The 14,557-nt window shown below is 41.4% G+C and overlaps 1 protein-coding gene across 1 annotated transcript in view; it reads left to right on the top strand.

The window, feature by feature from the left end:
• The window catches only part of LOC129656471 (non-histone chromosomal protein HMG-17-like), a 170,993-nt gene extending 158,322 nt beyond the window's left edge, over positions 1–12,671 (top strand). Inside the window, 4 exon segments of the mRNA XM_055587111.1 lie at positions 8,501–8,521; positions 10,977–11,037; positions 12,339–12,604; positions 12,607–12,671. Coding sequence (XP_055443086.1) covers positions 8,501–8,521; positions 10,977–11,037; positions 12,339–12,604; positions 12,607–12,656 — 398 coding nt within the window. The 3' untranslated portion in view covers positions 12,657–12,671.
• Positions 12,672–14,557: the final 1,886 nt, after the last annotated feature.

Raw genomic sequence — 14,557 nt, 5'->3', positions numbered from 1 at the left:
GCCGGGAGAAATATCAATCACCTCAGATATGCAGATGACACCACCCTTATGGCAGAAAGTGAAGAACTAAAGAGGCTATTGATGAAAGTGAAAGAGGAGAGTGAAAAAGTTGGCTTAAAGCTCAACATTCAGAAAATGAAGATCATGGCATCTGGTCCCATCACTTCATGGCAAATAGATGGGGAAACAGTGGCTGACTTTATTTTTCTGGGCTCCAAAATCACTGCAGATGGTGACTGCAGCCATGAAATTAAAAGATGCTTACTCTTTGGAAGGAAAGTTATGACCAATCTAGACAGCATATTAAAAAGTAGAGACGTTGCTTTGTCCGCAAAGATCCATCTAGTCAAGTCTATGGTTTTTCCAGTGGTCATGTATGGGTGTGAGAGTTGGACTATAAAGAAAGCTGAGCACCGAAGAATTGATGCTTTTGAACTGTGGTGTTGGAGAAAACTCTTGAGAGTCCCTTGGACTGCAAGGAGATCCAACCAGTCCATCCTAAAGGAGATCAGTCCTGGGTGTTCATTGGTAGGACTGATGTTGAAGCTGAAACTCCAATACTTTGGACACCTGATGTGAAGAGCTGACTCATTTGAAAAGGGCCTGATGCTGGGAAAGATTGAGGGCAGGAGAAGAAGGGGACGACAGAGGATGAGATGGTTGGATGGCATCACTGACTCAATGGACATGGGTTTGGGTGGACTCCAGGAGTTGGTGATGGACAGGGAGGCCTGGTATGCTGTGGTGCTGCTGCTGCTGCTAAGTCCCTTCAGTCATGTCCGACTCTGTGCAACCCCATAGACGGCAGCCCACCAGGCTCCCCCATCCCTGGGATTCTCCAGGCAAGAACACTGGAGTGGGTTGCCATTTCTTCTCCAATGCATGAAAGTGAAAAGTGAAAGTGAAGTCGTTCAGTCATGCCCGAGTCTTAGTGACCCCATGGACTGCAGCCCACCAGGCTCCTCCAACCATGGGATTCTCCAGGCAAGAGTACTGGAGTGGGGTGCCATTGCCTTCTCCGTGCTGTGGTTCATGGGGTCGCAAAGAGTCAGACATGACCGAGAGACTGAACTGAACTGACTGAAAATGATGACTAAGACTTAATAAACAATGCCAGTTACTAATACACACTAAATATCTATGTTTGTCTCTCCCTAAGCTCAGAGGCTTCCCTTCCAACCAGAAGAAAAGTGTTGCCTGTACTAGTATATAACTTAAGTGTGCTCAGTACTTTATAACTAGCAAAGTGTTTTAGTCTATTTTGCATTTGATCTTCATGACAATATGTGAAGGAGACAGACTCACAATAATTATCCCTTGTTGCAAATGAAGAAACTGAGGCTCAAAAAGCTAAAGCAATATGAGAAGGTCCCCAGGTTTAGTTCAGGACTGAAACCAAACCGCATCCCATTTAACTCCATACTTGGGGTTCCTGCAGCAAACAAGACACCTCTTTTCATATCAGGCATTGCTCACAGATATATGCAGGCACCATCTGGCAGGTACTTCTCGAGAGCGTGATCCAGGGCCTCTCTGGGTAACTTCCAGGCAGCAGCCCCACTCTATTTCTATTTCGACCGCTGTCAAACAGAATCAATGAAGCTTCAACATATTATCTCAAATATATAGTCCTGACAGCGGGTTCGATGCCTTACAATAGCCTAGTTATAGCTGATTTTTAAAAATTAAGATTAGACACAGGAAAATGGAACAAAGTGGAAATAAAAGATATTAACTGAGTCTTGGTCTGATGAATCAATAAAGGATAACCATGGTTCACTGTCAGTCTCTTCGTCTGAATCTGACCCTAAAGACCAGGCTATCACCCAGCTATTCCTTGCTCTGGGCATCCAGCTCACTACTTCCAGACTGTCTCATTTATTTACACAATCATTCATTTAGCAATAGAGGAGAAGTGATGAATGGGACACGTTGTCTGGAGAGGCTATAGAATATGCAGCTCAAGAGCCAGGACTTGAGGACAGAGTTTACAACATCTTTCTGTGCTTTGACTTCCTCAGGTTTAATAATAATCATAATAGGCAGAACTATTAGGATATAACTTCAAGCCAGGCCCTATTCTAGTTTTTTACATATATGAATGTATTTATACCTCACAACAAATGAAGCAGATAAGATCTTTACCCCCATTTTATAGATATGAATACTGAGATGCCAGAGGTAAAGCAGTTTGGACAAAGCCATGTAACTAGAGAATGATGGTGCTGAGCAGTACAGCTCCAGAATCCATGCTCATAACCACCATCCTGTATGACATGTAGGCCAAGGTTATCCAATAGAACTTTCCACTGTGAAGGAAATATTCTGTGCTGCCAGGATGGTTTAGGCACTAGGCATATGCAGCTTCTCCAGTATGTAGCCATTAGCCACATGTGGCTATCGAGCTCCTGATAGTACAACCAAGGACCTGAATTTTTAATTTCATTTGATTTAAATTAGCTTAAATTAATTTAATTAATTTAAATGGAAATAGCTGTACGTGACTAGTGGCTATTGATTGCACAGCACAGCTCTACACTGCTGTACACAGATAGTAACACTATATTCATCCTCAGCTCTGGAGCTCTTGTGCAGTAAATGTCTGTAAACGGTTCAGTCCAGTGCTGAGCATATAACAGGTGCTCGATCCATGTGAAATACTACTATTTTTGCAGTAATAGGCATTGAACAAATATTTACCTGCAATCTCTTATCTGAATTATAAAACCCCAAAAGCTCCTAAAACCCAATTTTGTGTGTGCATGTGTGTGTCTATGTGTGTATAACTCATTTTGAATTTTATCAAATGCTTTTTTTGCACCTATTGAGATGTTCATGTGGTTTTTGTCTTTCCTTTTGTTGATATAGTATATCACATTGATTGATTTGTGTATGTTGAACCATCCTTATGACCCTGAAATAGATACAACTTGATCGTGGTTCAGTGATCTTTTTCAAGTGTTGTTGTATTCAGTTTGCTAATATTTTGTTGAGAATTTTTGCATCTATAGGCAACTCATTTTGGCAGCATATCTAAGCTGATCTGAAATTCATTTGAGACTACAAACTGACCTGTACTGACGGGACGCTACTTACAGCGTCTATTCATCTATATTTATTTATTACACATTTTACTGCAGAAATATTAATGTGCTTGATGATGGGTGCTGCCCCAAGCTTGGCAGAGGTGTTGTATAATATGTAATATACATATCACATGGCCTTTTTCAGATCTGAAATCTTCTAAATTTCTGACGTACAACTGGCCCCTAAGGTCCCAAATTGGAGATCATAGACCTGTATTTGCATTTTTATACTGGGTTAGCTGTGACAGACAGAGCAGAGAGAACCAGGCCTGACCTGGAAACCTCAGTCTGCACTAGTTTTGCTGTCAGAGGAAGTACTGGTTCTCCAGAAAAGCTGGAGCAGAGGTGGGGCTAAAGCCCCACTGTGTCTGAGCAGACAGACCCAGCCATGGAACAAGGGAGCATCCGCGGCTGTGTTCATCCTGGGGTAGCCACGTTTCCAGTCATTGCTTTATGAGTCTGCTCAGTAAGTTTATTGAAATAGTCCTGCAAGGAAAAGAACAAGATGCTCTTATTTCTTTAGTGAGTGTGTCATTCTAGGAGCTCTTCTGCTCCAGGCTGATGCTGCCCAGAGCTCCTGCCCCCTTGTACAGAGCCAGCCTCTGATCTCTTCCCCTCATCTTTCTCTTGGACCTACCCCTATATTCCAGAATGCCAGGGTTTCATAAAAATGGGCCTACTTTACATATACCTCTCTCATACTGTGAGCTGGCCCCGGTACTAGAAACGTCCCTTCCTGGCTTCATCCTTTGAGAGGAGGCATTTTATCCTGTAGAGATCTCAATTTGAAGGCAATGTAGTGAGGTGGAGCCTGTACTTCCTAACTGAGTGATTTGGGATAAATCACTTAGACCCACTGAGTCATGATTAGCTCATGCAGGAAAAGGAGCAAATAATATCCTACAAAGCATTCTTGTAGGAATAAGGAAAGCACCACAGAGTGTACTAGCAAAATGAATGGGATGCTGGAAAGCATAGAATGGTGGCTGATGGACTGAAGCCTCCTCTACAGGAACCTTCTTTGCCTCCAAGTGTAGTCATCGTCTTTATCTCAATGGATAAGGAAAGGCCCAGGTTCAGAATAAGCCTGGTGGATCTTATTATAAAGGGCCTGCAATTCCTGTGAGCCTCAGTTTCCACATCTGTATAAATGGGAAATAAGGCTTCCTTCTCATGGTTGCACCCTGAAAGAATCAGAGGGGCCCTATATATCCAAAAAGCCCCACCCAATGTCTGGCCCATGGGGTATGCCTCTCTTCCCCTCCACTAATAAGCCAACAACACTAAAAAGACTGACATTTTCCTTTCAACTTCAGCTGCTTAATAATTCCTCACTAAGAATGATGGAATTTGATACTGAAATCAATGAAGAGGAGCCATGTGGCCCTTTTTAATCAAAATCTAAAACGGCAGTGTCATCTCCCGCAGCCACATCCGGGGAAGCATCATCAGGGGAAGAAGCCAAGGAAGAGAACGCTTTTCAGAGATCCCATCTTCGAAGAAGCAAGAGACAGGCAGAGCTGGCCTCTGTCTTTAATGATAGGATATAATTCCAATTTCACAACTTAATTATGAGTGGATGAAAAGGACAGCGTGAAAAACTAGGTGTAGGGTAGGGAGTTTCATCTCGTTAGGTTCACTGACACCTCATTAGGGACTTTGAAAAACATTCTGCTTCCAGGCAATTTTGCTACTATCTCGATTTTTTTCTACGTTTATCTGGCTCCATTTATTTGACTTGACACAAGTAGGAAAATGGGATCTTTGATTTTTTTTTTTTTTTCAGCTCATCAACCAGCACTTCTCATCCCCGACTTGGAACTGCAGGTTCTTCGTCAGGTTATGATCATCAATGCCACAGAATCAGAGCTGCCAGACTCATCTTCCAAAAATGAGCCAGATCACGCCAGGCCCCTGCTCCAAATCTTTAATGGCTCCCCATTGTGTACAGGACCACATCCAAACACAAGAGCATGATGCTCAAGTACCAGCTACTTTTCAGATCTCATTTCCTACTTCCTTTTTTTTAAGTGTCCATTCAGATTATAACAGGGCTACTTAGCATTTCCTCAGGCCCACCCAGCAGAAGGTATCATGATATTCACAATGTTCCCATCTTCTTTCTCAATTTCCCCTACTACCTGTGAAAACACAACTCATTCCCAAAGATTCAATTCAAACATTCAGGTTTGGGGGACTTCCCTGGTGACTCAGTGGTAAAGAATCTGCCTGTCAATACAGGAGACACAAGAGACACGGGTTCAATCCCTGGGTCAGGAAACTCTCCTGGATGAGGAAATGGCAAACTACTCCAGTATTCTTGCCTGGAGAATCCCATGAACAGAGGATCCTGGTAGGCTACAGTCCATAGGGTTGCACAGAGTTGGACACGGCTGAAGTGATTTAGTACACATGTGTGTATAATATATACATATGTATATTTATATATATATGTATAACTGATTCACTTTGCTGTATACTTGAAACTCATACAAAATTGTACATCAATTATACTTCAATTAAAAAATAAAGGGAAAAAAATTCAGTTTTCTATCAAAGTGTGTTTGTTTTCCACAATCCAATACTTCCTACTCCTTCTTTGCACTGCTAATACAGAGATTCTTAATACCTGTCTTGAATGCTAGTCAGTGGTCCAGGTCTGCCTGCCCACCCAACTGTGAGGTCCTTGAGGACAGAGTCCTGCTACAGTTAACTATCTACTCTTACTACTGGAACACATCACACAGGTATGTCCCAGTGAGTTGTGAGATGTGTCAGAAGCTTCTTCTAAGATACAAAACTTATTAAAAAAAATAGTATTCAAAATAAATGAAAGATAAATAGTTCTTTCTCCTAATAATGTCCTTGTCACGCCTTTCCTTGCTCTCTTGGGTAGAAAAGGGTCAAGTTAAAGTTAGAACATGAGGAATGATCCATATCCTTGAGGTCTCCCACAGGTGTGTGTCTTGTGTGTGTTTGAAGAAAAATAAAAGCATTGAGATGTGCTACTCTGTAACATCAAATTGTGTAATGATATGATAAATATATGGAAGACTGATCACTGTCCTTGATCACATTCTGAGGGCTGGGATTCGTTCACTTGACAGGGACATACCACCAGTGGATGGTACTATCCACTGAACCACACCATTGCCCAAAGAGGAAAAGTCTTGATGATATGTGGAACCAAAGAGAATGTCTTAGTCTCCTAAGGACAATCCACCATTTATGTATTTGGAGATTCTGCCTTTACTGCATGTTAAGCCAACTGAGAACCTGAATTAATTGCTGCAACATGGCAAAGGGATTTGAAGTTAGGAGATGTGGGTTTAATTTCCTGCAAACTGCTAACTGTTAGAAAATAGCAGGATGGCTTTTGGCAAATCCCTTCTCTGAGCCTCCATTCCTCAATTGTAAAGCCATAAACTAAAATTGTTGTGAAATCACCACCTTGAAGCTTCGTTAGATGGGTCTAATGAGATGATGTATATGGAAAAATGCAGTGTAAATCATAAAGTATTCGATCCATGGGAGTTAGTTATTGGTATTAGGAATTAGCTAAGGGTGGAAATGGCAACCCACTCCAGTATTCTTGCCTGGAAAATCCCATGAACACAGAAACCTGGTGGGCTGTGGGTCCCACGGGGTCACAAAGGGTCAGATACGATTTGGCAACTGAGCACAAGGGTAAAATGCATTCTCACATCTGGATCCTTTGTTATTAAAAAGGCAGCCTCAGACCAGAGTAGAGAGAATGGGCTTTGGAGTCTGACATCCTTTGCTCAAGAACTGATCCCATCACATACTGGCTGTGTGATTTAGAATAAGTCATATAACCTCTCTGAGCCTTGTGTCCTTATCTATAAAATGGGGATGACAAGATTTTTGTGATAGTATTAAAAGGAATGCATTTCTGAAAGATAAAGGCAGCAAAACTGCTCAAGCATCATCCACAGAAACTTCAATGAGGGCACCAAAAAGGAACTGAGTTTCATCAAGGAACTGGCTTTGTGGAATGAGTAGGCATTTTCTGAGGAAAGTAACATTCCAGGAAAAAAGACAGTGCAATGAAGGGCAGAAGTGAGAATATCTAGAAATCTCTTGATTTCTCTTCCTTCTGCTTTCCTATATACAAAATGAGATTAGGAAGCTCTGCCTTTCTCCTATTTTTCTGAGATATTCTGAAGGGGAATCAGACCAAGAATTTCTAACACACTTCAGTCCCAGGAAGAAATAAATATATGCAGTCAATATGGCCATTTTCTCTCTCTAGAGCTGGCCTCTGATTGGTAGTCACAGTGGTTATTCTATGCTTCCACTGCAGGGGGAATGGGTTCAATCCCTAATCAGGGAACTAAGATCCTGCATGCCACTTGAAGCAGCAAGCAAAAAAAAAAAAAAAGCGCCTATGACATCAGTAGGCCCACAGAGAAAGGCCTCTATAAGGAGGGGAAAGGGCCTGTCATTCCTCTATTGTTCTCAGTTGCATTTTCCCAAGTTCAAGACATTTGGAGAAGTAAAGTACAGGTACAGCATGTACAAAATGTCTCTCAGAATCTTCCTGGGGAATATTTTAAGTTCCTGCTCCACTTGAGATAGTCTTTAAAATAAGAGCCACAGATGGAATGATAAACGATAATAGACGTTTCCAAGCAGAAACAATTGGTGATGGGGGCTGGGGTAGGAAGGAGATGAATAATAGCAAAGTAGGTGAAAAGAAAAGTATTTCGGGAGCTCTCTTGCTCTTCATCAAAATGGAAACGCTTTACCTTAACAAAGCTCTCAGGTTTTAGGCCGCCTTGTAATTTATCCTTTATAGAAGACAGTTTCCCTTTGTTCTATGAAATCATGGAGAGCCCAGTGACAAGACCGGCTTAGAGAACAGGTGGGCCCTTACTAGCTGGGTGGTCTCAGGTGAGACACATAGCATCTCTGGTTCCCAAGTTTCCCATCTGGAAGATGAAAGTGTTTAACTCACAGATTGGTCAAGTCTTTTCTGGCTCTTAAAAGTCTTACCTCACATCTGAAACCGTGTGCTAATTAGGCACTAGGGGAGGGGAAGCAGAGGACCACTTGGAAGATACAGTCTGGGTCATGTTCAGTTTACAGTCAGACATTGGAGGGGAATCTGATGGCCACCAAACAACTACCATGTGTAAAACACCATGTTAGATTCTCAATATCCTTACTCTTGTTTTAACCATGGCCTCAGTCCTGCGAAGTGCTGGAAGGTAATGACCACTCCCTGGCACACTTCCAAGCCCAGAACCAGCTGAAAGATCTATACAAAAGTCAGACAGAGAGAGATCAAATGCTCAGATTTACTGCTGATGCAGCTGGATTGGAGAAAACACTAGTGAGTGACCAGAATCAAGCTTCCTGTAACTATCCCCCTTCCCTAACTCCCTTGCAAGGTACCTTCTACAAGAAGGCAGGTAAGGAACACAGGTGTCCTTTATACAAGCAGATGCCAAAGTGAGCTCCCGGACAAGGCTGGACCTCTGGGATAGCCCTTCACTCACACTCAGCAAGCAGGTAAGTCACTCCTGGTCCTCTGGGTAACACAAAGGAGTGAGCACAGAAAGAGGGGAGTTTTCTGCTCCTACCTTTCCTTTCCTGAAGGTGGCATGGAAGCTTTTTCGTCTATGAAAATGGAGGCCGTCATGCAGGATAAGTAGCCCCTTCAAAACTATGATTAACCAGGTTTACAGGAGCTTAGTGGGTTCACACTAGCTGCTCAAGGTGACCCAGCTAGTAAGGGGCAGGGCCAGAGTCAGCACTCTAGTGTGCCAAATTCTTTCTCTTTCCTTTCTACTATGTCTTATGCAAACACACACGTACAACTTTGGTGAGTGACAGTGTCATGGGTATCATGTGAATAGTAGAAATGCCATAGACTATTTTAAAATATGTAGTGTAAACATCTAGGTTTTCAGAGTAACTTGTCATCTCAGTATCTCAGTTACTGTGAAGTTACATATATATATAGATGTGTGGGTATGTGTGTGTATGTATACATATACACACACAAATACATATATATCTCTCTGTGTATGTTTATATAGCATCATCTTGTAGCCCTGTAGCAATAAGCTTTGGGAGGCACATAAACAGCAATAGGGAATAAAATGGTTGCTATGCTATGGATTATATATATCATCTTAGATTTCTATATATAAACCCCACAAGTCCTTATTTATCCAAACTCATGAATTCATACAGATATGAGCAATTGTAAATTTAAGACCAGTGCTTTAAAAAGTTACCTTTAAAAAAATAGCATTCTTTCTACCATATCTTATTCTCATCCCTGCTTCCTTAAATAGGGGTTAAGAAGTCCAGTCAGCATTATCAACATCAACTACAGGGCTACGTTTCAGTAATGAACCAGGGTGAGCCATGTTCAGTAGATGATGTGCTACCTGTATTTTCTTGACTATGCTTTGCCAGGATGCACGTCTGCCTGCATAACATTGGGATATCTGTTCTTTAGAACTTGCATGCTTTTGATTAGTTACAGGTAATAAGCTAGACATTAAGAACCACCAGATAAATGATTAAACATTTGACACAAGATTCTCTTTGGTGTCTCCCCATATTTTAAACAAGGAAGTAATCTAGCATAGTAGTTTAAGACTGTGTACCATGGAGTCAGACGCCACCTGCCACAGAGTGTGCTTAGGCAAGTGTCTTTGCCTCTCTGAGCCTTATTTTTACTTTCTAAAAAATAGGAGCATAATGGCAGCTTCATCATAGAGAGCGTTCTGAAGGTTAAGTGAACTCATTCACATAAAGTAATGAGCAATAAACCCAGCACATACTAAGCATTTAGAAAGAACACGGTCATCACAATTGTATAAGGCAGATTATATAATAATAACAGATATGGTTATAGATCTAATCTGTCATGGTTATTATTACTCTTATTATTACTATTACTATTATATTTATATTGTTACTATATTTATATAATTATGATAATCTCTGGAGAAGGGAATGACCACCCACTTCAGTATTCTTACCTGGAGAATTCCAAGGACAGAGGACCCTGGTGGGCTACAGTCCATGGGTTCACAAAGAGTTGGACATGTCTGAGCGACTAACACTCTCCATAACATGACATTACCTTATTTGAATTGAGGGAAATTTAAGATCTGGTTTTCTCATATTTCTTATGCACCTATGTGGTAACAAAAGATAGAAATTATAAATAGTATAGATTGAAGTGTTTTATTTGGGGCTTGTGTTGAATCAAATGCTAAAGCAGTTAAGGTACATTGAGAAGAAAATCCAGTGGTCTTGAAACAAACAGCACAAAGGTTCAGCACTACGAAGCATGGGTTCACAGTGTTGAATGGATTTTGCTTATTTGTTTGTCTGGTTTTTAATTAGTACAATCTTAAAAATATGAATTTTGATTAGGTCCATTTGAAATTCAGCACATTTTATCCTGGGCTCACTTTAGTTTCTAATTTATGAAAGCTCCTTTCATTCTTTTAAGAAATATCTATGAATAGAGTATAAATGAAAATGCTAGAAATAAAATATTATGTATATATCATTTTTTACTTTTTTTGGGGCTGTGCCACATGGCTTATGGGATCTTAGTTCCCTGACCAGGGATCAGACCCATGCCCCCTGCAGTGGAAGCACAGAGTCCTAACCATTGGACCTCTAGGGAATTCCTATCATTTTAAACTTTTCAATAGGACTTTATGTATACTCTCTTCTGCTGAAATTCATTAGGTTCATGGATCCGGGATACTAAACTCATTATATAGACGGGAACACTACAGAGGTGAAGAAATGCAGAGAAGTGAGGCTGGATTATGATACTATTGTCTAAACTGTGGGGGAGGCCAGTAAATGATCTAAAAATCTCTATTGCAGGCTCCAAGAGAAGAAGGGGACAGGCCATCACCATGAAGAAGCCAGAGGAAGGGAATGGGGGGTACTGATCAAACACTGGACTTGATTATTAAGACCTCCTTCTATCTATTCTATCTCTCTATGAAAAAGCGCTTTTAAGCATCACACCAATTTGGTCCTGGAATGTGGTCAATCTGGCCTTTTCCATCAGAATATGCTCTACAGAAGGAAAAAGCCTCAAAGGACCCTCCTGGCATGAATGCCCTGCTGCTCCCCTTCACTAGACTGGGGCCAAGATTCCTATCGAAGTAACTAGAGATGAAGAAGGGAACACACCAGGCCCTTGATATTTCTGAGCCTCCGGAAAAGCCAATCCCCCAGGACTCCCTGCAGGCCAGGGGAAAGAGAAACCCTTTGAGGCTCAGCTTGAATCCGCGAGCCTTTCAGAACACTGAGAAAGCTAAACACAGCAGTTCCATGACTACTCATTTGGAAAGAGCCCATCTTTTTCAAAACGTGGGTCTTAAAAGTGGATCATCTATTTTTGCTTTTGTCGCTTTGGCTTTTGGTGTCAAATCCAAAAAGTCGTTGCCAAGTCTGATGTCAAGGAGCTTAACCCTTATGTTTTCTCCCAGGAGTTTTCTGATTTCAGGTTTTACATTCAAGTCTATCCATTTTGAGTCCATTTTTTGTATGGTGTAAGATAGGGATCTGGTTTCATTCTTTTGTGTGCGGCTGTCTGTAAACAGGATAGGGAAGAGATATCTGTACTCCAATGTTCACTCAGTATTATTCACCGTAGCTAAGAGGTGGAAAAGACTTACATGTCCATGAACAGATGAACAAATAAAGAAGATGTGAGATATATACATCTATGAATACTAGGCTTTCTTCTGTACATTCCTATGAGCTTATACCCTCTTGGGTATATCCCTGTTTTCTGCTTATACACAAACTGACAGACCAGTATCTGATATTATTTCTTAAAAATTAAACGTGTCTTTGTCCCCTTCTTCCATCTCCGACTTTTGGGCATCTAAGCCACTACAAGCCTCTCTCTGGTCTAGGTGCGTGACTACGTTTTAGTCTCAATAATTCCTTTTTCTCTACTCTGCACCATGCATCCCTGCTTAACACTTTGCTATTTGGTCTCTGTGGTTTTCTGCAAAGGTTATATTTCCTTCACTTACTCTCTTTGTCTCCTGGCAAGCTCCTATTCACCTCTCAAAATTACACTAAAAGATTCGCAGGCACCAATCCCCAAAATAGCCCTCTTCCATTACACATCTAGCAGGCAGCCTCAGCTAACGCCAGAGCCCCGTTAAAGATGTCCCCTGCCAGAGCAGTGTGAAGAGGCAACAGAGACCCCTGGACCGACTAAAGCCTGCATGCCACTGCATTCCTGTGTCCAGCACTACGTCCCACTGCCATAGCCACCATACCCAAGAGAAAGGCTGAAGGGGATGCTAAAGGAGATAAGGCTAAGGTGAAGGACGAGCCACAGAGAAGATCTTCAAGGTTATCTGCTAAACCTGCTCCTCCAAAGCCAGAGCCCACGACTAAAAAGGCCCCTGCAAAGAAGGTACCCAAAGGGAAAAAGGGCAAAGCTGGTGCTGGCAAGGGTGGGAATAACCCTGCAGAAAATGGAGATGCAAAACAGACCAAGCACAGAAAGCTGAAGGTGCTGGAGATGCTAAGTGAAGGGTGTGCATTTCTGATAATTGTGTACTTCTGGTGACTGTATAGTATGAAATACTATTTTTTATCAAGCTTTATAAAAATGCAGCATTTTGTTTTACTTTTTTTTAAGCTATGTTGTTAGCACACAGAATACTTCATTGCTGTTTTTTGGGGAAAGGCACATGTCTCTAACAGGATGTTTCAGAAGCTGAATTGACGTGGAGGAAAAACACCTTTCCCGTCTAGTTTTGAGAGACTTCCTGTTGGTTCCCAGGAAGGAGGGATTCCTTGATGTTGACACACATGAGCCACCTTGGCACAAACGCCTTGTGATGTGGAAAAACTAAAATTCAGTTTTTATGTCCTCTTCTCCTTCTCCACCTCAGCATAGGAATTACTCCCCTAAACCCAGAGACCTGTGGAACCTGACCCCCCAGAATTGATGACCAGTATGTCAGGCAATCTGGACGTTCCAGTGTCACCATTGAGATGGTATCCTTCAAAAGAGGAGCAGTTCATTTTTTTATACTGTGGCTCCTCAGAGTGATACTTCTGCCATTTTCATTTCCAGTTCCTGAAAGTCAGGGTCGGCTTGTGAAAAGTTGTTAAACAACATGCTAAATGTAAAATGTCAACACTCAGTCTAACCTTTCCCTGTTCAGAGCATCACATGAAGATTTCATTGGGTTTCATAGTGGCTTTCTGATTTTGGTAGTCCATTTGAAAAAGGGAGTTTGAAAGTTGTATATGGTTAACAACTGTCTGCCCATATCCTGCCTGAAATACCATGATTGTTTATGAAAAGTATCTTTAATAAAGCTGGATACAGTTTGGCTTGGAAAAAAAAAATAGATATCCCCTGTCCACCTTACCTGGCAAGCAGCCTCTGCCAGGACTGGCATTCCCCCAAAGTGTCCCCTGACCTGGGTGGCTGGCCCCATATTCCAGAAGGCCTGCAACCGCCATGGCTGCCCTAGCACGCCTGCAGCAGTTGTGGACCAGCCGTAATAAGGGGGCACACCCACCCCACACAAGGGGATCCTCCTGGAACACCTGGCTCTGGTGACCAGGGAAGACTACGCTATTGGGTCCCCAGGATACCTTCTACATAAAACTACTCCTTTCAAACTGGGAAGCATAGCTAATCTACTTAATATGTAAAAACAGAGAGCTAGACAAAATAAGGAGACAAAGGAATATATTCCAGATGAAAGAATACACAAAACCTCAGAAAAAGAATGAAATGAAACAGAGATAAGCAATCTATCAGAAAAAGTTCAAAATAATGGTCATAAAGATACTAACTGAACTTGAAAGAATAATGGAGGAATACAGTGAGAACTTCAAAAAGACAAAAGATAAAAAAAGAACCAATGAGAGCTGAAGAATACCATAACTAATGAAAAAATACACTAGAGGAGTTGAGACCAAATTAGAGGATGTAGAAGAATGGATCAGTGATCTAGAAGAGAGAGTAGTGGAAATCACCTAATAATAACAATAATAATAATAATTTTTTAAAAGAGGAGAATTTAGAAGACCTCTGGAACAACATCAAACATACTAACATTCACATTATATGGTACCAGAAGAAGAGAGACAAAGGGGCAGAAAATCTATTTGAAAAAAAAAAAAACAGAATAATGGCTGAAAATTTCCCTAAACTGCTGAAGGAAACAGATATCCAAGTTCAGGAAGGAGAGTCCCAACCAAGATGAACCCAAAGAGACCCACACCAAGACAAATTATAGTTAAAATGTCAAAGAGATAAAGAGAATCTTAAAAGCAGCAAGAGAAAAACAACTAGTCACAAAACAGCTATCATAATACCAGTGCCATTTGTCACAGAATCAGAAAAAATAATCCTAAATTTGGTATGGACCTACAAAGCAATCTTGAGAAAGAAGAATGAAGCTGGAAGT

Source organism: Bubalus kerabau, chromosome 6, assembly GCF_029407905.1.
Source record: "Bubalus kerabau isolate K-KA32 ecotype Philippines breed swamp buffalo chromosome 6, PCC_UOA_SB_1v2, whole genome shotgun sequence".
Lineage (NCBI taxonomy): Eukaryota > Metazoa > Chordata > Mammalia > Artiodactyla > Bovidae > Bubalus > Bubalus kerabau.
The sequence above is the reverse complement of the archived record's forward strand: the minus strand, read 5'-3'. Positions and strand labels throughout refer to the sequence as shown.